Source organism: Equus quagga, chromosome 4 (assembly GCF_021613505.1).
Source record: "Equus quagga isolate Etosha38 chromosome 4, UCLA_HA_Equagga_1.0, whole genome shotgun sequence".
Lineage (NCBI taxonomy): Eukaryota > Metazoa > Chordata > Mammalia > Perissodactyla > Equidae > Equus > Equus quagga.
Genome location: NC_060270.1, coordinates 17,518,999 through 17,545,596, shown reverse-complemented (window position 1 = coordinate 17,545,596; position 26,598 = coordinate 17,518,999). Strand labels below are relative to the sequence as shown.

General features: G+C 39.5%; 1 protein-coding gene across 1 annotated transcript in view; it reads right to left on the bottom strand.

Moving 5' to 3' along the window:
• Positions 1 to 1,566: 1,566 nt before the first annotated feature.
• GAP43 (growth associated protein 43) overlaps positions 1,567 to 26,598 on the bottom strand; it is a 62,269-nt gene continuing 37,237 nt past the window's right edge. Inside the window, exon 6 of the mRNA XM_046658803.1 lies at positions 1,567 to 1,997. Coding sequence (XP_046514759.1) covers positions 1,912 to 1,997 — 86 coding nt within the window. The 3' untranslated portion in view covers positions 1,567 to 1,911. The remainder of the gene's footprint in view (positions 1,998 to 26,598) is intronic.

Here is a 26,598-nt window from a genome sequence, read left to right as displayed (position 1 = left end):
AGCTTTCTTCAAAGGATTAACTAGGCACAGCTCTGCACAGAGCTGAGTAGAGTTACCAAGGTATAGGTTGCTCCTAAGATCACTTTTTTCCAAGATCTTCATTATTTTGCAGGCTTGGCACAATTTTCTTTCCTTGCAAGGAAATTCTGTGTGCGGATGAGTGTAGGAAGCTGAGGGGAGTCCACTGGTCATGCTTGTCTATGAGAGAGGACTCAGGGTCAGGGCAAAACATGACTTGTTATGACTTTGCACCAGGATTGATTTAGGAAATTTAGAGGGAAAAAGAACAGCATCAGATACTTCAGGATTTAGGAACATCACTTTGTTTCTTATGGGAATTGTTTACCTTCTAATAGAGGGTAGTTAGATTAGAAAACAGGAACTGGAAGAAAATTTGAAAAGGATGGATGTGCTAAGTGTAAACTTTTTTTATATATACTATCACCATCGGCAGGAACGATGATAACTAATCAAGAACCTGACAGCTGCCTTGGGTGAGGATAGCTCCAACAGAAGTTAATAGCTGAAAAATATAGACTGCAGTGGGTCAATACTTGGGTTAAAATAAATTATCTAAAAAAAGCCGAGGGGTTCTGAGAGTTATACATATCTCTGTTATATTTAACTTAGCAAAACCTAGAATAACTTTGCATTGGATATTTCTCTTGAGTCATGAAAATACTCTGAGGTAATTTTAGTAAAAGAGGTCTTAGTCTCAGGTATGGGTTGAATTCTGCCCCTCTTGCCCAAATTTATCTGTTGAAATCCTAATCCCCAGTACCTCCAAGTGGGACCTTATTTGGAGACAGGGTCTTGACAGAGCTAATAAAGTTAAAGTGAAGTCATTGGGGTGGGCCCTAGTCCAATATGACTGGTGTCCTTAAAAAAGGAAAACTTTGGGCATAGAGATATCCATAGACCATGTGAAGAGACATAGGGAGAAGATGGCCATTTATAAGCCAAGGAGAGCAGCCTGGAACAGATCCTTCCTTACAACCTTTAGAAGGAACCAACCCTGACAACATCTTGATTTCAGACTTAAAGCCTCCAGAACTGTGAGACAATAAATTTCTGTGGTTTAAGCCACCCAGTCTGTGGCACTTTGTTACAGCCCTAGCAAGCTAATATAGCACCCAACAATCCCATCAAGGACCAAAGGCATTGGTCCTGACCAGAGCCTTAGGCTTCATCCATCTCTTCTTTATTAGGGTTGTTGGTGTCAGATTGGGAGGCCAGGAAGAAGATGAAATGTAAGACCCCAGTGTCAAACCAACTAATGAGAAGGTGGAAAAGAAACACGGAGCCATTGGAATTTGATTACTCTCATGATTTATTAATATTCAGATTGAAAAAGGAGCCTTAGAGTCGCAAGTTACGCTAATTGGCACATTTGCTTTATTTATTTATTTTTAAAACAAACTGAGTTTTTGAATTTTTTCCTTTTTGTTCATTCCATCACATTGAAAAGGAGGAAAAGTAAAATGGTTTTGAATTCACTCGATATTTTGGACTCCTCAGATGAACGGAACATTGCACACACACTTGGAACAGAGAGAGAGAGAGAGGAAAGTGGACTCCCACAGGGCCACACGCACCAGATCAAAAAACTTGGATACAGTGCAAGAATTTCCCAAAATGATTGGATCATCATTACCAAAAACTTGCCATAACAACACCAAGAAACAAAAAATGTTTAAGCCACACTGTTTGACTTGGGATCTTTCCTGCTTTTTTTTTTTTTTTAAATGTTTGCCACACAGAGAGAAAGAGGGCTAGTGGGTAGGAAAGGACAGACTCACAGACGTGAGCAGGACAGGAAGGGAAACTTCAGAGCAGAGTTGAGAAGAGGGTAGGGAGAGACAGGGTTCAGGAGAGGGGAGGGTGGGGACGTGGAAAGCCATTTCTTAAAGTTCAGGCATGTTCTTGGTCCGCCTCACGTTCTTCTTTACGCTCATCCTGCCGGGCACTTTCCTTAGGTTTGGTTTCATCTACAGCTTCTGAGGAAGAAAACAAGATGGGATGGGGGGAAAAAAGGAAAGTTAGTATTGTGTCTCATCTGTTCATATGACAGCGCAATATATTTCTTCTTCCATACCATTTTATAAGAGATTTCAGGTAAAAAGAGATTATTGCTATCCCAAGTAATATAATTTCCAAGTTCAGAAGAGTTCACCTCCAGGAGGTTGTTCAGTGACACATATGGAAGAGCTCAGGAACAAAACCATGATATCATGGGCAAAAGTCCACTAAACAGAAATTACCATGGTCTTTAATCTCTCAGCCTTACTGTCAAGATATCCACAAACTGGCTCTTAGCTTAGGGAATCAATAACAATCTTGTATCTCTTTTCCATCAGTGTCAAGACTAATTGTGATAGAGACTTTATGTGGATGCTGAACATCTATTCCAATTCTTTCGCCCCTTATTTCTAGTATTATTAAGGCTGGAAAGTGAAATACTTGAATTTCCTGCTCCTCTGGGAGCTAGGGGTGTCCATGTAACACAGTGGTGACCAATTAGATAGACAGAACTCCCTGGGGAGGACTCCAGAGGTGTTTTCCCTTTACTTTCTGCTATTCCTGATGACTGAGACATCAAACAATACTGGTAGTGTAGCAGGTATCTTGCGACCATGAAGACAAAAACTATACACTAAGGACGGTGGCGCAGACATATCGGAAAAAAACTAATATCAAGTGACCATACTACTCCTCGACATCTTTTCCTCAGACTTTTTCTTATTATATGAAACAAATAACTAGTTTCTTCAAACCACTGTAGTAGTTTTCAGTTTCTTGAAGTCAAAAACATTCCAAATGAATACACTTATCCATAAGGCAAGTGTGCTTTGATTAATAAGGTAGACTTTGTGTCTTCCTCTCTTGATGAGGAAGATTGTTCCTGAGCTGACATCTGTGCCAATCGTCTTCTATTTCGCATGTGGGATGCCCCCACAGCTTGGCTTGACAAAGCGGTGTCTAGGTCTGTGTCCAGGATCTGAACCTGGGCCGCCCAAATGGAGCACGTGAAGTTAACCACTATGCAACCAGGCCAGCCTAGACTTTATGGTCTTTTAAAGGATCATTTTTCCTCGGGAAGGAGGTGACTTTTCTAGTAATTTCTCTGCCTGGTGTCCTGATAGAACTCAGTCAACTGACTTCATGCTACAGATAGTTTACTAATATGACAATTAGTAGAAAGAGAATCCATTTGCCCTGAAATCCCGTTACTGAACTAAACTCCCTGTGTTGGGGTCCCTAAGATTACCCCAGGTTCAACGATTTATTAGGAGGACTCACAAGACAGCATACGGTCCTATTCATCTCTCTGATATACTACAGTGAAAGGATACAAAGCAAAATCAGCAAAGGAAGAAGTTGCATGGGGTGAAGTTTGCAGGAAATCAGCCACAAACTTCCAAGAGTCCTCTCCCCATGGAGTCATACAGGATGTGCTTAATTCCTCCAGCAATGAATTGTGACATGTACGAGACATCATCTACTAGGGAAGCTCAGCTGAACTTACTGGAGGCTGGTCATGTAGGCACCCAGAAGGAAAAGAGGTGTCCAGCAGAAACCACATTGTTTGCACAAAGCATTTAGGCACTATGGACACTCTTAGTTAGGGAATGGTAAGAACTCTCTCAAAATCCAAGCTCCCACATATCAGCCAAGGGTCAACTTTACAAGCAGGCCTTTCTAAGAATTGAGAGATGTTGAGACTAGAGAAATGGTGGCTTTTTAGGAGACCATTAGAAGAGCTCATAAGAATGTATGTCTCTTTCAAATCAGTCAGCTACATAGATATATATTCAGATAAAGTTGAATGTTTATATCCAAATAAGACCACCACTGCTAAATTTATTTTTGGAATTCCTTCATTGGAACACCTATTTAATAACATTCTTCTAAATCTCTTCAGTAGCAGAAAATGCTTATCCCTTTGAAAATATATTTAGTTTTTAGAATCAAATGAGGCTGGTCTGGTAAGCAAGGTAGCAGCTATGACAAGTAATTTTATCTTACAATGGCTCATTTTTGACCAAAGTTTTTAAGTCTGATTTATTTGGGAGGTTTGTAACTGGCTGTAAGTTATTTCCAAAATGTAGTTATTTTAGTGAGGCTACCTGCTACTAGTCATAAATATTTTTTAAGGCTATAGCCTTCTAGGGTGACCATTATTAACTCTTGAAGAACGAACACACTAATCACATTTCTCAGCAAAAATTTTTGGATGAAATTAATTCAATTCTGATCATTGTAACACTCTATGTACCAGCAGTGTTCCTCACAGATTACAGAATTTTGGTGCGCTAATGAATCATTTAATTTTCTGCCAGAAGAAAGCTTTCACATTTATTTCAGTGAGGTCCTTTTTTATAACAACTTGGAAGTCTTTCAGAGAATTCACTTAGTTCCCTAGCCTTCCCCAAACCTTCAGATAGCACAAGGATGCCCAAGGTGATTAATAATCCTTATCAGCTCCAAAAACACAACGTATTTACTGCCCTCTCCAAACTGTAAAAGAGAATTTGGACTTAAACGGCCCAGAAGCACATAGAAGGATCAGCTGTAGGGGTAAGAGGAGACTTCAACTTTCTCTTTCTAAAATGAAAACTTGAGAGCTACTATGTAGATTTAATGAAGGCTAAGAAACTCAGGAGATAAGGTAGAAGTAGGCTGGATGAGGTGAGAAGAATTGTGTACTTGTGGAATAAGGAAACAAGAAAAGGGAAAAACAAGAGAACAAAGATTCAGGTACTTCTGAGAAGGCACCACACTTTCTGTCCCCTGTTGGAGTGGAATCAGGTTAAATCCTCCCAAATTCTCCCACTTTCTCTTGTCATCCTTTGCCTGGGCATAGGAGAACAGATGAGACTTGGCACACATCTGTGTATTGTGACAGGGAGTCATTGCTGTCTATCTATTAAAAGAGCTTCAATAGCTACATATTTTTTTTCCCTCAAATACTTCAAAGTATTTGAAATATAATTATTTATTTATTTATTTGTTCAATAAATTATAATTGAGCACCTGCAGGTGTTGAGCATCTTTTAGGTATTGAGAAGAAGCAGTAAAGAAACCAGCAAACATCCTTGTTCTTGTTTAAGCCTTTCATAATACACCTTTAACAGACAATGCAATTCATAACCATAGAACATCAGCAATGAGGGGGACCTCTGAGGTCACCCAGTCCCTACGCCATAACTCTTCAAGGGTAACGACAACATCTATTTTTGCTCAACTTGAACCCCCCGTGTCCAGCACAGAGCCTAACGCAGGGAAGGTTCTCAATAAGCATCTGGTGAATGGAAGATTGAATGGATGTCATCGTTTTATAGATGAGGAAACTGAAGTCCAGATACATAAGAGATATTTCCTAAATTGTAAGATTTGCTTATGACCAAGCCAGGACCAAAACCTACGTCTTCTACTTGTCCAGGTTTTCTCATTATATCAGGTGGCCACACTTGACCAGAGGAGGTCAAGGTCAAATCCATTTTATCATATCAATTCAGCACTAGTAACTAAGTAGCTAGGGTCCACAGGCTTTAGTAGCCTACAAAACTTCTGAGAATAAAAACAAATTGTTAGCTCCCAAATGTAAAATAAAAGCCATAAAACTAAAACTGATGACGTTCAATCAGATGACTACAAAAGGGAACATGTCAATCAGCTGAAACCCAATTTGGCTGAACACGTACAATTATATATACATTATATTTTATATGAGATAAGAGTAACTTTTTATTTGTTTGATGTTAGTGAATAATGAACACAGGGGTCATCTTTGTGTTAGATGAAGGGATGACTAGTTAGTAGGAAAAAATGTGTCACATCAGTGGATTCAGTGAAATTTTTATACGTTGCCAGGAAACTACGGGGAGAAAAAATATGGAGGGAGGAAACAATATAAAGTAATAATATTTCATAATCATAAAAGTATGGTAAGCTAAGAACCCACCATAATATTGTAAATACAAACCTACTTGCAAATGAAGGAAACAGTAATCAGATGTGGAGCACATACCTGCTGTACCTAGATCCACGTTGACAGGAGACTGTGTTTGAGTTTGGGAAAGGTTTCAACCATAGACAAACGGGAACCTACTGTGAACAGAATCCAAATTATGTATAAATGGGTCCATTTGAGCCTGAATGCCAGAGAGAACTCCTGGATATTGCTAACTTGTCCCTTTTCCCACTGATGCAAATTCTAGACAAGTCATTGTAGTTAATAAATCATGTTGACCATATAGTTGTATATCTACATTTTCTTACCTGTTCTATTCAGCAACCTCACCGCCTGGAAAGAACCACAAAATTTGACTTTTCTGACCTCTTGTATAAAGTGTTTCCCTATAGCTAGCATATTTGAGCTCTTACTATATGCTCAGAACAGTTCTGAGTGTCCTTGAGTCACTTAATTCAATCCTCACGGCTACTTTAACTATCCCATTTTACAGCTGGAGAAGCTGAGGCACAGTAAGATGAAGTAACTTACCTAAGGCCACAGTGTTTGTAAATGGCAGCAGTGAATTTCAAGCTAGGACAGAGCCATCTAGGCAGCTTCTATTTTGGATTGCTGTCTCCACCTTACCTTTGCTCAAGAAGGATAGGCGGGCTTAGAGCGGGAACTAGAACAGAGAGTCCACAGGTGTGCAGGCCTGGGGCCTACAAAGTCTAAAAACTGGTCCTAGTAAAAGCAGCTTAGAATAGAAGGAAGAATCTTGATTAGCCTTGAATAACGTGAAATCTGGTTTTCATACTTTCTGGCACTAATTACAAAATTGTAAACGCTAGAGCTGAGTTAATGTGTAATCTTTAGTATTTTGGGCAAAAACTTGGATCACCATGGTGAATGTCAAAGATAGATGAATGGCTGAGGCCAGCTGGTCACTCCAATTATCACAATCCAATTAGGGTAAATTATCACATTCCCCATCTAAAGCATCAACCTCCCTCTGAGACAGAGATTGCTTAAGAAGAGGTTGTAGAAGCTAAAGAGTGAGTGAGATTTGCAGCACGAAGTGACACAGAACAAGGGAGGGGAAGTAAATGGGCCTGGAGTTGGCAAATGAGGAAAGCCTGGAGTTGCGGATGTGACAGGTGAAATCCAGCAAGACAAAGAGTAGAAAATGCTTTTATTTTTCCCTCAAGTTTGGCTCTGAATAGTATTTTTGCTTATATTAAAGATGGAAATCTAATATTATAGTTAAGATATTACAAGAAAAGCAAGATTAAATGAATCACATTTTTCTATCTGTTTATCATCTGTTTATTTATCTATCAACTATCTATCTATCTACCTAACCTCTATCTATCTCACCAGTGAACTTGTCCTCACTAACAATCATTCCTATTCTACCTAGTGATGGCTTCTCCCCTCAAATCACTCTTCTACAAGGGAAATCAACCCCCTAAATCCAGCTTTATTATGAGATAGAATGTGCCCCCCAAAACCCCCCAAAACCCCAAGCTGATGACACATTTTAGCAGTTTGGTCAAAAAGGGGAAAAAAGTTGTCTTTTTAAAAATTAAATTGTGTAATTTTTATAATAATTATTTATATTAAATATTTAAATTCTTAATTCTATTCAGTCGACGTGAACAGATGCCAGAACCTGGTAAAGAGCTGTAACCTTCTCTGGCTTGGCATTTTAGTGTTGACAAAAACATCATTTCTTCAAGACCCAAAGACCACTTAGAAATCACCATATCCACTAGCAACCTCTATGAATTTCATCATTTCTGCATTAACTTAAAAAGATACAGTTGATATCACAGACTGTAAAGTCATGTATTCTTAATGTTCTAGAGTTGAAGGATGCTTCGAAAGGGAAGAAAAAACGTGTTCATTCATTCATTGATTTATTCAATGAAAGATCCTGGGCCTTACTATGGGCCACACTGTACACTGTAAATATAGCAGTGGTGATACAGCAATGAAAGCACCAAGCAAAAATCTCTACCTTTTTGGAATTAATATGCTAGTAATTAGCATATTTCTATTTATACAGCATATATAAAAATATATTTATATGTACATTTATAGCATATATATTTATATGATAGTAATTACTACCATGTGTACTGTTTGTTGGAGAAGGAGTGGTAAAGAAAAAAGTAATAAGTAGACAAGAACGCAGCCCAAAGGGGCATAATTTTTCCTGGGCCACTTCTCCTGGGTTTGCAAAGTTGAGTATCTTTAATGAATCTCATGAGTCTTGAAATACGGAAAACTCTAGTAGTTTTCACATTCTTGATCCACAACCACCATTCCTAAGAAAGATCAAGACCACATTAAGATGGTAATAAAGATGGAAGTCATCTCTATACCTGTTTGGAGCACAGTGGTGGTAGCCTTGGAAGAGTAAGGGGTCCCAAGAGGATGATTTCACAGTGGTCCTTGAAAGATGTATGCCAAACTGGCTCTCTAATCTTTGCTGAAATAGATTCTGGAAGAAGCCCTAGCCTTTATGCATTCCATTCATTTCCTCGAAAGGGTGAGAATAGCATGTCTGTGCATTCTGTTGGTGAGAAAATACCAAGAGCATATGCAGCAGCGGCTGCTTGCGTGCTCAGCCAGGCAACCCGGCTGCAGTGCTGCTGGAGGGATGGCGGTGTTCCCAGCTGCCATCGCCTACACTGAGCTCTAATGGCCCTGTTTACTGGCTCTGGTCCAGGCCCCTTCACAGCCCTACATTACTGAAATTAGGTTGAGTGGATTTCCGAGTAAAACATTACCTCTTGGGACCTGCCCAGCTCTCCCCAGCCTTGTCAACATTGATTAAATAGAAGCTGCCATCATCCTGGGGCCATGCCCACAATTACTCCAGCAATCACCACTGGGCTGGGATGTTTGCTTCCTTTCCATTTTTATATTCACTTTTCCTGAATATTAAGCATAATCACCTCAAAGGCTCAAAGGAAAGTAATAAAAAAATTCTGTAGCTAAGTCACATATGTCCATTTGCTACTTGCATGCTCTTCCCTTTGAGCTGTGTACCAGATGTCAATCTGGAGTATGGATCATGGCTTTTGGTGATCATTGGGATCCACATTTTGATCTTCTCTTTCTTTCTTTCTTTTTTTTTTTTTTTTTTTACCACGTTTTATTGTTTAAGTTCCTTTCAAAGCACAGAGCCGGTATATACCATTTTGATGTCAGCAGAATGGTGCAAATATCACGTATGCACCCACCCCTTGTTTTCCGAGCTTTTGAAAGAGAGACTAATCCTATTGCTTATAACACAACTCACTTGAGGATTTTCAAAGAGTAACAAATAAGAATTTAACCAAGGAGAAAACTCAGAGGTACCATGGCAGGGTCCACTGATATCTGAAACATACATACACATGTCTACTTCTTCTCTCAAAGGTTTAGGCCTAGGACCAAGCTGATTTGTATTCTAGCCTGGACTCTGCCATCAATTAGTCATACGATCTCAGAGAAGTTACGTTTCCTTTCTTTGCCTCAGTTTTCTAATATATACAAAATATGGATAATAATGACTGCCCCACCTTGTTGCAGGTTGTTTGGAGGTTGAAAGAAGGTATTTGAAAGTACTTTATAAAATTTCAAGTGCAGAATGTTGAGATTTTAATCCAACCTGTGGGATTCAGGTAAAAAACACCCATCAAGTTTAACATTCTCATCCTAAGAGGAAAAAAACATTTCCCAAAGGAAAAAAACCTTCTTTCCCTGATAAATGATTAAGATGACTCCTCCTCTAGAATATTCCTGTAAATTCCCTGACTCTGATTAGAAAATATGGATACAAGTGATTTATTAATTAAATAGAGCTACTTAGTTAGCAGAAGTTGGGAAAGAATCTAGGAATTTTAACCTTTGGAACAAAAGTTGGTGTCTTTTTCTGAAAGAGCAAAATGACCCTGGGATTTTTTTTAAAATTACAACAAAAGTCAAAGAAGATACAAGTTGACTGGCCTTGAAAACTTCTTGAACTTTCTCTATACAAAATGTCTACCAAACCATCAAAAATTAGTGTTTTACCTTCTTCCTCCATTATAAACATGCAGAAAGATCAAAAATTATAACATGTGGCTTGCATACTTGCCTTACATCATTTTTGGAACAAGATGGGATGAATATATAAAAATTAAATGTTGTTAACATTGTTTTTTACCATTATCACAAGGAATAAGTCAACTTTTAAAGGTTAAAAATAAAAAAAAAATTGGGGGATATTTTCACTCTAGCATAACAGTCAAGTAGACTCACTCCTTCATTCCTCCCCCCAGCTAAATTAGGTGCGGAGCTGGCAGGTGAGTCTGTAGATGTGTTGAGGCATTGCTTACTCTTAGTACTTGGGAGGAATGGAAGAATAGGGAGTTAGCACAAACAATGATGGCTCCTGTGACACTGAGAAATTCTGAGAAGGACCATGTCAAGGATAGAAAAGTGATGCTATGATACTGAGTGTTGCTAGTAGTGATGATCAGAAACAGTTCAACCTAGAAATTGTTTGTTTTCCTCTTTCCTGTAGAATTATGTATATGCATATTTTTAAATTTGCAAACCCAACATTTTTGCGTGTGTGTGAAGAAGATTGGCCCTGAGCTAACATCTATTGCCAATCTTCCTCCTTTTCTTTTCTTTTTTTTTTTTTCCCCCCCTAAAGCCCCAGTACAAAGTTGTATATCTTAGTTGCAAGTCTTTCTACCTCCTCCACGTGGTGTGCCCCACAGCATGGCATGATGAACGGTGCATAGCTCCGCGCCTGGGATCCAAACCGGTGAACTGCAGGCTGCTGAAGTAGAGTGCATGAACTTAACCACTATGCCACTGGGCTGGCCCCTGAATTATATATTTTTTAAAAAGTTCAAAATCCCATCTGACAGGAGTTCAACTCTGCATCCCTCCTTTTCACTTCATTATCCCAGGTGAGGAGAATTCTGGCTAGGAGAAAATCCTAGTTGCATCTCTCTAGCCTTCACAAACTCAGTTGTCTAAGAGGCCAGGCAGATAAAATGTGAAAATCTGGCCATAGGTAAAACCAGTGGTGGGGTCAAAAGGCATTCAAAAATTTTAAGACATTCTCACTGAAAAAACAAAAGGGGGCAAGGTGTGTGGAATAAGATTCTTTAATTGTACCAGGTAGATACATTTGTGGACTGTGAGTTCAAAAGGGAAGATGTTCCCTTTAATTAGAATAAAAGATAATCATATTTGTCTTCAAGAACTAACTTCAAATCAGTAGTCCTAAGTAACAGTGCTGCCTTTTCCATTTAGCTCACTTACATCACTCATATTTCAAGATTTTTTTTAGCAAATGAAGTAAAAAATAAATAACGCCTATTTCAGATTTTCGAAATGGTCTATCAAAGCAAAAAGAGAGCAAAAAATCAACTCTCAATATTATCTCTCACTTTGCTTGCCATTCGAATTTTCTCTGCATCTGCACATCCCTACCTATGTCTTCTGGGTGCCCTATGCTCCTTGTTACTGATGCTGTTGATACCCTCTCAGATCCCCTTTACCAGGCCCATGTACCCATCGCCCAGCTGCTGGAGATGTTGGCTGCCAATCGCTCACTCCCGCACCTTGCGCAGGGGAGGTAAACCGTAAATCACGTCAACTTGAGGTTCCTGAGAGGCGATGCCCTCTCTACTCTTCATGACTCCAGTGCCCTGATTTTTGGACAAAACAATCTCTGTGATGTAATCTGTGCTTCAGAACCCTCTCTAGGATCAGGCTGAGACCACACTTTGCCTGAACCCATATTTTCGCCTCTCCTCTTCCCCTGGCCTATCGGCTTTTCTCACTCCCTTACAGATTTCCACCAATAAAGCATTTGCTCAAGATTCTCTTCATAGGCTGTGAGTCTAGGGAATGGGGCCAGAATTATTCCTTTAACCAAAAATTAAGGACTGGAGATGGGAGGCAGGCCAGTTAATTGCCTTAGTCAATGTACGCAGCGAGTGCTGCTTAATCATCCCTCATGACCCAGCTCCTATCTTGTTTCCACACCTCCAAACCTATCCTAGACAGAATGAATCACTTCCTTCTCTTTATTTATACAGAAATTATATTCCCTACATTATACGCTAGCTTGTGGTATCCTTTCTAGGCTTCTTGACTATGAAATAACTTCTCAAAGGAACAGGATACATTTGCTAGAATTTAAACTCCACAAAGGCAGAGATTTTTTGTTGTCGTTCAATGTTGAATCCCAAATCCCTAGGAAAGTGCCTGGCAGATATGTACTCTTTTAGTGAATCAATTCATCTCTGTTATCCCCAACTCCTAGCATCATGCTTATCACAAGATAGTTTTTAATATTTATAGGAGGAAAGAAAGGAAAGGAAAAAGGGGGAAATCCCAAGAATTCTTTGTGACACGTAAATAAAACCTCAATTACCTCAAGAAGAAAGTGTGGAACTGTAATGTTACCATGACTGCAGAATAGAGGTTTATCTGAATTTTAAAATGTTGGATTATAAAAAGGAACCGCAAGATTAATCTGGTTCACAGCCATGGAGAGCATTATCCCATCATCCTCCACTTTTTTGGTAGTTTTAATTTATGCCTTTCTTCTAATTTTATTACAAATTACTCAGATATAAAAAACCCAAATGTAAAAAATAGATATTGACTATACCCATAACTATTTCTAGATGTCATCGAGAGAGCTGGTTCTAGACCCAGACTATTTGCATTTAAATTCTCTCTGATATTTACCATAACTTTGAACAGACCAATCTTCTCTATTGCATACTCAAAGAGTAGCCAGTTGATTGCCAAAGGAAATAACCTTACCCTTGGCCTTAGCACCATTTAATTCCCTAAATTTTGCAGCAAAAATTTACCATTCTGAATGAGCAAGAACCAAGTCACTCCCTGACCCCAGATGTGTTGTAAGTCTTGTGTCCTGTAGGCAAGTCACAGAGGGGATAGCAATTCTCCAGGCTTAAGACACCATATCCAATTTTTGTTGTTGTTGAGGAAGATTTGCCCTGAACTAACATCTGTTGCCAGTCCTCTTCTTTTATCCTTTTTTTGTTTGAGGAAGATTAGCCCTCAGCTAACATCTGTGCCAATCTTCCTCTATTTTTTGTACATGGGACACTCCACAGTGTGGCTGGTGAGTGGAGCAGGTCCATGCCTGGGATCCCAACCAGTAAATCCGGCTGCTAAAGTGGAGCATGCAGAACCTTAACCACTTGGCCACGGGTCTGTGCCCACCATATCCAATTTTAAGAAAAATTTCCTTATTTGATAATAATTATCAAATCCAAGACTTGAAAGAAACCTAAGACTTTTTGTCCCTTAATCAAAGGAAAAACAATCAGATACAGTGAGATTTTTCAATTTCATTATGAAAAAGATGCTTTCATTTCCAAGAAGCCTTGCAGCCATCTGGGGACAGGGCATATGTTGAGGGAGAAATCTCTGGGCCTGTGTAGAAGGCTGCTCTGATGGGATCATTCTTTCCACCTATGCACAACTCTCACTTCGGGGTCTTCTGAAGCAAGGAATTCCAGCAGACTTTGAGGAATAGAGAGGAGAGAGATGGAGCAGGGAGTGACCATTCTCTTAAAAGAATTCCAGACAAAGAAATACCATATTTTTTTGGAATCTTGTTAGAACATCTTTGAAGTTAGCAAATTCCTTCCCTAAGGGTTATTTATAATTTCTCCTGTTGCATTTTGGAGGAAGTTAATAATTTCCAAAAGATCAGACCTCAGGTATTTGAGTTAATTATTTAGGTCCATACTTAGGAGATGAAGAAATATCAAACAGGCTATTCGTGTTTGTTGGTCATTTTTCAATGAATGTACTTTCTTAGCTTTTCTTTTTCACAGTTTTTCACATTTTTTGAAAGAGGCTGCTTAGGTATTATACTAGCCATTCCAAGTTTGGTTTTCCTTAGGTATTTCTGTTACACTCTTCACATTAGATCTTACCTAGTGATCAGCTGCAAAAGTGTAGTAATTTGTGTCCGCCAGACCTCGAGAAAGTTAATGAATAATCTTCTAGGTTATACTGGTTTTCATTTAAAAATTTAACTAATTATTTGTAATGTTTTAACATACATGGAGATAACATATATTGAATTAACATGCCTTATTACAGAGTTTGCATTTTCAACAATTGTCTTTAACAGCAAAAGCAAACCTAGGTTTGTCAAATTCCATCATCTGATGATTAAATGACCTGATTATCTGACTCCAAGGTTAAAATACAGAAACCCAAACTAGACATAATTCTAACTCTGTAAGAGTCACTCCAATGGTGACTACAGCTGCCTAAAAAGTTTTGCTACTTACGAATATCTATTGCTTGGGCAACATTTAAATTTTTGAAAAAAGCACTACATCTGTGAGTCATACTCAGCTCATGCCTTGCCATGACTCTGCATGATATGTTTGGGTAGTGCTTGAGATTAGCCAGACAATTATTTGTCATTGTTTAAATTTTCCCTTATGGCTGTATGTACATAGCACAAAGGAAACTAAAGACTTGGCAGTTGTCTTGCTAATTTTAACAATGCAAATGGATAAACCACACAATTCAGGACAAAAATACAAAATCTATATATATTGTCAGAGAGTTGGTTTGTAATTGTTCTTAAATTACTAAGTAGTGGAAGCTGAAGGAGATCTTAGAGATTATCTGACCTGAGTTCCTCATTCCCTCTGAGAAAAACTGAAGATGGAGAGTTTGTGTGACCTGCCCAAAGTCACACAGCTAATGAGAATTCAGTGAGCCTCCCGTCATACCATGAGGCCTCTGACAGCCTTGGGGGATGAGCGGATTCTACTGCTTGATTCTCACTTGCATCTCTCCCTAGTAGTCCTAAATGCACCGTATAAATCTACTCCTTTCTTCCCTCTCTCCTTCCTCCCTTCCTCTCTCCCTCCATTTCTTTCTTCTTTGTGAAATAAAAGGTAAACTCAAAAAACTTTTGCTTTAAGGACTACCAGAAGTAACTTTATATACCCCGAGCATTATTGTTGTGACAAACTTTAACATATTATGTACAGATTGTGAGAGGTGAACTGGCTATTCTATGCAGAGAGGAAAAAAAAGTGGGAACCAGTAAAATTAGTAACTTAGGCTGAAAAGTTATCATCGGTTATGGTAGGTTTCATAAACTAAATGATTCAAGTGTTACCGGATAATGAGAGTCCAGAAGTAGCTAAAATTACCACAAATGCTGTCATAGCTAGGAATCCATAAGAGATCATTACTACGTCCTGAAGAAGAGGAAATAAAAGTGCATGTCATTCACCCAGGTAGCACCCCTCACACTGTCCACTGAAAGGAGAATGTCAAAAAAAAACAACCACGAAGGTTTAACTCAATTTTGAAATTAATTTAAAAAATATTATTGTAACAAGAAGTCCTATAAAAGGTGTTTGTGTTATATGCTTGCATGTAGATAAATAAACTCAATCTCCATCTCTTACTGAGACAATTCATTTTGCACTCATTGTGTGTTTCGGCTTCCTGGGGCCTGTCAAATTATGGCACTGCCTTTGAGTGAAAAATTGCTTTAAGAATCAATAGCACTCACTGGAACACAACCAGAGCTATATTGAAAAAGTAGTATTCGCATTTGTACTGATTTTTCTCTTTTAGTCAAAGATCTCAAAGCTCTTTATTTATATTTAGTGGCAAAGAATGTAATAGCTTTGGCTATTTGGGGAAGTTGGGACAATAAGCAGTTAAAGAATAAAGATTCATGCTGAGTCTTTGCTTATCTGGGATAGAGTATAGAATTGTGTGTGTTCTGCCCATCATGTAATACTGTCACAATAAAATCATCCCACTGAAGGCTTTCTATCTTTTCTCTACTCAATGTTTTTTTCTCTAATAAAGTCATTGTTCAAGACATACCTATGTCTAGTATCTACCTCCTACTATCTTCCTTCTTTCAAAATTCTATTTATTTGAAAGTAATCAGGCTATGCACAGAAACTTTAGCGTAGAAAGCAGCTTTGGAGACCCTCCAGCAATGCCTCACCTAATACAGGAATCCCCTACAACACTCCTAGCAGATGGCCAGCCTCTGTCTCAACAGGCCACTCCAGCTCTAATGGATATTCAGCCAAAATCTACCTCCTCTGAGCTTTTATGGAGTTCTTTCTTCTAGAATAACACAGAACAAAATACATCCTCAATATTTTCTTTTGTACAAGACTGTCCAAAAGTGCACAGATAACAGCCTCTTTCCTCAAGAAGTTTGTAAACCTGTTCTTTTCCTCTTCAGTCAACAAATTTCATGAAGAATAAATTGTAGTTATGCCACCTTTTCTTCATTTGACTTTCTTTATTTCTTTCTGCATTGACTTTAACCTCACCATTTTTCTAACAGTGCTCTCCTCAAATTCACCAGAAAAAATTATATTCTAAATCAAAAGGCCTTTTCCCATTTGCCATTATTCTTGATCTTTCTTTGACTACTCTTTCTTTTGACAGTGTTGACCTCTCCTTGAGCTCTATGTTCCAGAAGACAGTAACAGTTAAGAAATTCTCCCAATCTTTTGTTTTCTGAAGTCTCTCCACCTTTTTGTGCTCTAGGAAATGGCTTCCTGCAAAGAACACCCTTCTCCATGTGATGTGCCGTTCACTCTTTCTCGAGACTCCCAGAAGTCTCACAGGTGACTCTTTTGTTTACCTGTAACAAGGAGAAACACAGATCTTCCCTGCTTTGTCTGAAGCTGCTGAGAAAGCCAGACACAGACCCTCCAACTTCCTGTTCTTCATCTCATGAATGAGTAGCTGAGACTAGAATTTTATCTCTTTGAAATAAGCTAGACACAGAGATAAACAAATTCAGTTCAGCTAACTGACTAGACTTCTCCTGATTGCAAAACAACCCCAGTTGTAAATTATTCCACCTGTAACTTGTCTATTTCTCCCTCTAAAGGTCTAATGGAAAACCACCCCACCAAGACACTATGATATTCGGACTGGGTCCCTATTGCAACAGCCTGAACAAAATCATTTCATTATTAGTGCATTTTCTCGTTGACATCTTCTTAAAATATTTCCTTTTTCTTAACTTCAATGAAAACTATGTTTCGGATTCTTTCTGCTGTCTCCTATTTTTTCTTTTGCCATTGTGGGCCTCATTTTTGATCCCTGTCCCCTAACATGACCACAACCCAAGATTCAATTCTACATTCTTTTTGTAGAATCTGCATCAGAAAACTCATTCTCTCTAATGCCTTCAACCCCAACCCCATAACCAGGTAAACATCAAATTTATATTCTCATTACCATATTGTTAATCCCTATACATCACTGTAAGGATATTACTTTCTTTATCACAAAACTTTAATGACTCCTGGTTTCTTTTATATTTCAAATTCCAATTTCTACTGCCAAATATTTCTGTACATCCTTGACTCTACTTCTGGCTCCAATCGTATATCTCAATCTCTACTGCACATCATACAACCAATATCATTACAATATAACCAGATTGGTCATATCATTCCCTCAGTGAATGATTCAAGTTTAAACTTTTCTCTCTCCATATGCACCTATCTGTATCTGTTGATTTTTCTTTCTCAGAAACACTTCTTCCTAACTGAGGCCATGAATTGGAAAGAAAAAATAAAATAAGAACTGTATTGATATACTTGATGACAAATGTGCCAGACTCAAAGGGAATAGAGACTAGCCATACTACCACTGCTTGGGCATGGAGCCAGGAATAGGCAATGGAAGGAAGCACAGGTGGGTTAGGGCAACACAATATCTGAAGTATATGGTTAAGGGCAATAGTCAAATAGGAGGTTAACAGCAGGAGTAGTCACTACGTGAAGGAGGTAGAAAGAGGCCAGTATAGATAGATCATGGATATGTACAGAAGTCTGTCTGCCAGCAATAGGGCCCCCTAATCAGAGGTCCAAGAATAAAATTCCCATCTTTAAGTGGATGGATGAGAATAAGGCAGGGCCTTAGTCTCAGAGAAACCAGAGCACAAATGAGATGAATGAGACAGAGACTTAGGTAAAGCAAATCAAGTAGAAGTTTAGTTAGTCGAACTGTCCCCAAGTAAGAGAGCAATTATTGGGGTTTGGGCACAAGCCGACTTGATGATGAGCCAATTGTATGGATGGCTCCTTAAATTATCTTAGTCTAGGAACGAGAATGACATCGATTCCTGAACCAGGCATAGAATTCAACCTGAAAGAGAGATGGCGAGTGACCCCATTGGTGGGGCCTAGAGGGATATGTGGCAGGACACTGGGCTGGCATTTCAGTGGGGGTGCAGACACGAATGTCTGAGCCAGTGCAGTCGTCTCTCAACATGTCTTTTCGCCTCCAAGGTGGCCCTCTTGAAAGTTCTTCTCTGTCACTGATAATGATGAAATTATTATGATGATAATGTGAAAAGGGAGAGGAGATTGCTGCCCCGAGAAATTCTCTGACATCATTGAGTCTGGAACAGGGAACATGGCTTTCCTTGTGATTTAAATGAAAGTGTACTAAATAAAGTTTTTTTTGTCACAGTCTCACTATAATTTTGCTTGGATATGTTTGATGTCTGCTCTCTGTTTGATCCACGTGTCTTTGCCATCACTGCTGCCTCAGGTCACAGGATTTCCAGAGTAGTACAGAGGCTTTTAAACTCATCCATGGGCCTGGGCCATCTTGTTCAACATTGAGACCAAAAACAAGAAAATACTAGGGCTAGGAAAAATAAATTAGGAGTTAATATTGTTTCCTAAGTTAGATTTTTATGAAATCTTAGAAGGAGAACTGGTGAACTCAGGGAGATGTAGTAATTAATTTGGGGATAACTATAGTATTGAAAATGTTCAGAAGATGTGGGGGAAAATGAGAAAAAATTTTTTTTACTGAAGTTAACTTGACTATAAATAATAATGTAGAAAGAAATTTATGGAGTGTTGAACACCTTCTAGCCAAAGACTATAGGAACATACCTATAGTCTAACAAAGTTGGGTTTATGGACATGCTTCAGCTAGGATGAACATATACTGTGGGAACCCATAGTCATCATGGTAAGAGGAGGTTATGAAGAACTTATGTGGGCTTGAGCTAGGTGATTTGGAGGTGGATTCAAGGAAGCCGACCTTTGCTCTGGATTGGATGCTGCCATGAAACAGGGGTCATTTTATGATAGGCATCTCAACAAATATTATTTAGAAGGAAGGAGGAATGAGGAATGAGGCAAGCATCATCATTCATATGAACCAGGCTAGGGAACTATTTGGTAGTTTGGCGATTTAGTCAATGTTCGTGCTTAGTCTGTGTTTGGGCACGACTATGGTGGTCTTGTTTTATCTTGAACCATCACACAAAGCCTGATGTTGGTGTTCTATGGAAGTGTTTATGTTAACAGGAGAGCTCTAAGACCTATCAGTGAGTCCCACATGAGCTCCTGGCTGTCAGGGGCTGCTTTTCTATTTCTCAGGAGAAATAGGGGAGATTAAACTTGATTTTCCAGATCTGAGGTGTCACTGTTAAGGCCCTTCCTTGTATTTGCCTGTATCCCACTCCAAAGTTTCCCATCTAGTAATACTCATGGACATGTGATTCCCCTGAGCATCACAGAAAGAGAAATTATATTCATTGCCCAGAGACAGTGAAAAGATTCTACTCAACCCCGCACCATCAGCTGAAGCCCTATCCTGAAATGCTTTTACTGGCTCTTAAAGATCCTTACGGCTCCCAGTGGACTAGTGGCACTGTTTTCTAATTTAAAATATTTTAATTAAATAAAATCCTTCGTGAGGAAGAAAGAATGAGCCAGACTGGGGTCTGTCACCTCAGTGGTTCTCTCACTTCACTGATATGATAAGACATCAAGTTTGTGTTTTTCACCCTCTCTCTCTTCCCCTCCTTCCTTTAATGGCCTGTCAAAGGGAAATTCCATCCTGTGTTGGCATGAACGCCTGCTGTAAATAAAGAGGAAATGGGAGGAAAGAGGAGGAGGGAAGAGAGGGGTGTGTGTGATAGAAGCTAGATTTGCAGCTCAATTGCAAGGCATCTCTCAGAACGTCTAGACACCAGCTGCCTGGTAACCATGGTAACCCACTAACTTTGGCTGATGGGCTGAGGAGTAACGACTCTCAGGAGATCTGGGTGGGAGCATGGTGGTGGGGGCAGAGGAAGGAAGGTTGGGAGTCATGGCAGAGAGTGTTAGAGTAACATGGAAGAGAGCAAGAGAAAACAAAACCCTCTTTGTGAAAGGGTGGCGTTGACCTTGTTACCATTTTTCTCACGCATGTTACACATGTGGTGACAAGATACAAATCTGCCATACCCAGCAGGTGTCAAGACACAGGTTGCTAAAGATGAATAGCTGAGCTGGAATGATTATATTCCCATCAACCTCCTGCCAGTGCCAAAGTACTTCCTCAGTAAACCAATGCTGTCCACGGTAAACAGACAGAATCAACAGTTGTTTGCAGAAGTCTCAGGAGAAGGAAATTCCAATCCCCAAGAATGTCTACCACTTTTACAAGCTCTCAGCAATGAAGATTAATCACGACATTTTATACCAAAAGTATACCTGCTTCCTGCTGCTTGCCATTTCCCTCTCACATGCAAGGATTAGGCTGTGTTCAAATAAAGAAGGATGGTGGTGGGAATGTTGAGGGAATGAGTAAGAAAGGAAGAGCTGCCAGTTCAGGGCCAAATCATCTACCATTCACACATTTTGTTCTCTTATTCATATTGTTGATGCAAATAATCCATAATCAGTCTATAAATCAAAATTGGGATGAGTTTATTATGAGCCAGATCTGAGGACTAGTCCGTGGCCTTCCTTCCTCAAGGAAGGAAGGGCGCCAAAGAAGTGAGGTATACAGAGTGGTTATACACCATCTTGGAATAAAGAGCATATATCACATATGACAAGAATGTCCCTTTTACAGTTGTCACAAGATGCTTAGCTGGCACAGCAGATCAGTGGTCAGCAGGTCAGTGGTCACAAGGTGAGCGCAGCAGGTTGGTAATTGATTCTTAGTTCCCAGGAAGAGATGCTTATCCTTAAAGAAATGCTAATATGGAAGGAAATTCTATCCCTATCTTTAAGGGCATCATTTCTGTCTTTGGGACATAGTAAATGTTTAAAGCAGATTACAATGTGTGCTCAACAGGCTATGTCAGGCCCTTTTGGAAAAACAAGGTCAGGTCAAATCAGTTTTAACCTAAATGGCTTCCTCATCTACTCTAATATATCCTATTGCTTGTTATTTATTTATCAACATCATCATCATTCCTATCATCAGAGGTTTCCAATCCATAGATTTTAAAGTTTTACAGTTGCTTGCTGTCACCCTGGTCCCTTTCTACAACACATTCCTTTTGCATTGGGATTTTTAGGTAGCATGGGCACACCTACCTCCTACCCTTCTCATCACCTAATTGTGTGCTCACTCCCACTGCCTACCCATATCTCTCCACTCCACTTCCTTGACTAAGTGCCAGCATATACAAATACTACCCCACGGACATCTACTCTTTGGTAATGGGGGGCAGTGCTTTCTCACCAAAGTTTGTCTACAGCCACACACACTAGATTTATTGTCTCTCTCACAGAGTTTTGACTTTGCTCAAGCAACTTTAACCACCAGGTTAGACTCCAATAGAAGACCTGGTTTTATTGGAGTTATCTGAGTCACAAAACTGTTTTCCAATTGTGCAGAGCCAAGAGATGGTACGAGAGTGAATTCTCAGACTCTGACTGATCAAAACTAAGATTTATATATACATATATATGTACATATGTCCGAGAGTGAATTCTTGGACTCTGACTGATAAAAACACACCAACAGTCTCTGGATTTTTATGAATGGTTCTTCTGAAGAAATGCTCTTCTATGAAAAAAAAGTCTCAATCATATTGAACTATATTGAATATGTAGGCAAATTTAACAGACTAAAAAAGGGCTAGTAATAGGTAAATGCTGAGTTAAGTATAATTTATGATAAGTAGAACATTTTAATCCACCAGAAACTCTTTATTAGACTTTAGAGCTCCCATGACTTTGCTTTGATGATTTAACATGAGAGAAAAGCAGCTGGCTCCTAAGGAAAGGTGTGTTTTTGCCTCTATTTCCAGTCAGGGCAGAATTCCCAGTGGTTCTGAATTTGCTAGAATAAGTCTCTGCTTTAGAGACACAGCCCTCGCATGGGGAGATGAAGTTGACTTCCTCCCTACCGCCTGTGCTCCATGGAGGGAGCGACCGTGAAGCAGTGAGACTAGGACAAGGATCTGATCCTCTGGTGCCACTGACCCAGCCCAGTTACAGTCACTGTCCAGCTGCCAACATCTTCTGGTCATTAGGAGGGATAGCATTACCTGTGAGAACTATGTAAGTCACTAAAGAACTTGCAAGGGCAAAGGAAGATGAGGAAACATCCGCCCAGGTGGCAGAGGAGAAGTTTCTCCAGTGGTGATAAAAAGTAAACAAATTGAATATGAGAGTGTTTGGGGGTCACCTTTGCCACCTATGCACTGGTCATCAGGATTGATTCGGCTACACCGTTTTACTAAGTAAGTATCTTCTTCCTTACTTGTTGACTCAACCATGTCTATTGAGCATTGACTACATGTTCTAGTTGCTGGGGATACAGCAAGCTACAAAACAATAACAAAACAAAACAGAGCCTGTCCTCAAGGAGCTTATATTATACTCTAAGTAAATAAGTAAAATGTATAGCATATTAGGTGGTGGTAAGAGCTACGAAAAACAAAATGTTGAGACAGAGAACAGAGAGTGCTGGGATGAGGGTGAAGTGACAACTCAAACAGAAAGAAAGTCTCTTTGAGAAGGTGACATGTGAACAGAAGCTGAAGGAGGTTAGAGAGTAAACTATAGGATCATCTAGAGAAAAGACGTTTCTAGGCAGAGGGAACAAAAAGTGCAAACACCCTAGCAGTGAGCACACGTGGTTTTTGGGGTTGTAGCAAGGAAATAGCCACTGCTAGAATGGAGCAAGAAAGGGAGAGTAAAAGAAGATGAAATTCGGGTGGAGACCTAGGGGGAAGGTAACCTCTCGGAGCGCTTCAAGCCCATTTTAAGAACTTGGCTTTTATTGAAGTGAGATGGGTGCTAGAGAAAGTGAGAAGTGCCCAGATTCTAGACGTAGTTTGAAGGTCAAGCCAACAAGATTTGCTAACAGATTTAATGTGGTAAAAGAAAAAAGCATCAGAGATAATTCCAAGATATATGGCCTAAACCTCAGGAAAAGATGAACTTGCCATTGCCTGAAATGAGGAGGAATTTAGAAGGAATAGATTCACGGAAAAAAGACAGGAAGTTTGACTTTCAAAATGTGTAGTTTGAGGCATCTATTAGATATAAAGTTGAGATGTGGAGTAAGCCGTTATCTGGAGTGGGGAGAAAGGTCTGGGCTACAGATGGAACATTGGGATTTATCAGATTGCAGACAATATTTAAAGCCAGGAGCTCAGAGAGATCGCCAGAGCAGTGAATGTAGACAGAGAAGAGGAGGTCCACTATTAAACTGGGGTGTTCCAGCACTTAGAACCCAGATGAAGAAGGGAGGGCAAAGGGAGCTGAACAGAACAGCCAGTGTATTAGGGGAAAAATCAGGACTAGGTAATATGCTGAAGAGCAGTAACAAAAGTATTTCAAAGAGACTAAGATGAATAGCTATCAAACGCTATTGGTAGGTCAAAAAAGATGAGACCTTAGAATTGACCATCGGGTTTTAGCAACATGGGGGTCATCTGTGACTTTGGCAAAAATTGTTTCAGTGAAGGGTGGGAGGGTAGGTGTAATTGTTGTGGATTTAAGAGAGAATAGGAAGAAACAAATTGGAGACGGTGAGCATAGGCAACTCTGGTTAAGAATACAGACTCAGGAGTTAGTCTGCCTAAGTTTGAATCTGGAACCCACCGTTACTCAAATGTGATACCTTGGGCAAGTTACATAACTTCTCTGTACCTTGGTTTCCTTATCTATGAAATGGGGATATAGTACCCACCTCATAGTATGGTTGTAAAGTATGACACATATAAAATGCTTAAATGATATGCTCAGTAAGTATTAAATAAAATAGTCCTAATTGTCACTTCTCTTAATCCTTAAAAAGCCAGAGTCCTATGAACAAATCCAATGATCAGTTCTAGAGACTAAAATCATAAAAATTGTTGTTTGAGTAACTATGACGAAAATTCTGCCAACCTTGATCTACTCTCATAGTGCTTTAGGACAGATGTGGGTTGAACCATCTCAAGGGAGTGTCAAATTTCATATTCCACAATAGTATAAGGTTCTGGTTTAATAAAAACATAGTCAGTGATCCAGAGTATTTAATCAATTTGAGGTTTTCCAAGCACTAATATTATTTAACTCTGAAAGACCCCAAAAGGTTTTTTTCTGATCACAATGAGCTTGAACGGCAGTTCACATAAAGTACCTTGAAATATATAAAATTCAAAGTGTTAAGGCATTGATATTTCTACGCTACCAAAACAGTTCATCTGGCATTCTGTCAAACAGACATCTTTATCAACTAACACTTCTACATTACAATAAAAATTGACATTTGTATAATGGTCCTGAAGCATTTTATGACTATGATTACTATACTTCTAATGTTGTATATATTTTATTACATCCCAAACCTTTTCCAATTGGAAATTCAATAATGACATGGATGGCAATTATTAATCAAAACATTTGATTAACCAGAATGTTCCATTCTCCAATCACATTGGATAACACAGAATTTACTGTAAATGTGTTGTTCCTTTCCTATCTTGAGGACACCTAAGTTAAATAATAAGGGGAGAATAAAAGTAATTATATAGAGGGAGCAGGAATGAGAGCCTGATGTATTCATATTCACTGGCCATGTGACCTAAGATAAGTCATGTAAGTTCTCTTGCTTCCATAAAAGGGACAATGCTACCCCTCATCACAGGGTCATTGTGAGGCTTAAACAAAAGACTCCATGTAGAGCACTTAGCAGAAAGCCCAGCGCAAGACAATAAATAGTGTGTAGATTGTTATCATCATCAGCATGTTGTTGCTATTTCAGTTATCCTATAGTGAGGACCTAATAAGCGAACACAGACCAAAGACTGAGTGATCCAAAGCTATCAAATATGCATTAGGTTGGCTTCACATGTTAATGAAGGCTTGAGTTAATATTAGAAATACAGAGTCACCATTGTCTTCGTGAGGAAGCCTCAAGTAACTATAGGAGCTCACTAAACATACCAGGCATGTGATATATTCATATGGATTGTGGGGTGGGACTGGAAAAAACAATCTCCACTTTGATTTCTGGGCTGCCTGCAACAGCAGCCGCAGCCACTCAAGGCTTCAAGAGAGGCTCACACAGCCTCCTGAATGACGGTACCCCATGACGTGACAGGGGGACAAATGGCTGCTGTCTCACCACACATCTCCCCTTCCCCTCTCCTCCACCCTCCCGACAGCCCACCAGGCACGTGTCAGCAATAGGCTGCCTGCCTCACTGGGATCCTCAGCTCCATTAATAAGCCCTGCAAGGCTGATAATTGGGGATTTGTGGAGCCTGCAGTCTTTCAATAAGCCAGGTTGTTATGGAAACCAGAGGCAGACCTCCATGTCCATACTATTGATCCTAAAAATATCAAATAAAGTAAAAGTGGGGTTTTGGAAAGGATCATTTAATTCATTTCCTCCTCTCCCCTCCCCAGCCATCACTTTATTTTAGAAGTTCACCTCCAATTTGCACACATGAGAATTCCCAACTCTTCTTTTAGTTTTCTTCTCAGCACCATCCATCCCTTTCTTAATTACAACTGAATGTTTCTTCACCTCTAGCAAAAAATCAGCTGAACAGGGTACCACAGAAACACCAGAGTAGACACTCTAAATCTAATTTAACACCACAGCATTAATTCTGATTGATTGAGCCAAGAAATCAGCTATGAATATCAATGTGCCTTCGCCAACCATTAATAAAACAATAATTGTACAGGATAAAAAAAATGACCTCAGATTCTCTCACTGGCCTCTCAAGAGGTATTGTTCTGTAGCGAGATGGCCACCACCCACAACGAATCATGGCATTGTGCTTAATGAAAAGAGTGTCCAGCTCTCAAACTGTCAGAGTAAAAGGGGCCCGTTTTCTTGGACTACTTTTAAAAATTAGCTGACAACCTCCTTACAATAAAAATCCGATTACTCCTTCTGGTTAATGAATTCAGGCATGATGCCAGAGCATACCTGACTGGGAGGCCTGTAAATAGCACCAAATGACTCCAGCCTGGAGGCTGCTGTGGGCCCAGAATCATGGCCTCAGCTCTTACATTGCAAAGACCATTGTTTCCTGCTAAACTTCCCACTTCCGCCCAGCAGAGGGCACCAGCGTAATTCTGTTCCCAGCGTGGCGCCTGGGTGGAAGGCAGGCAGCAATCGCTCTCCAGGAAGAAACTGCTCCAGGCAATGGATAGAGTGATGCAATAGAGTTGGGGCAACCTATTGTGACTGCGTCGTACTTTTTTTTTTTTTTAAGATTGGCACCTGGGCTAACGACTGTTGCCAATCTTTTTTTTTTCTTAAGGATTGGCACCTGGGCTAACAACTGTTGCCAATCTTTTTTTTTTTTTCTGCTTTATC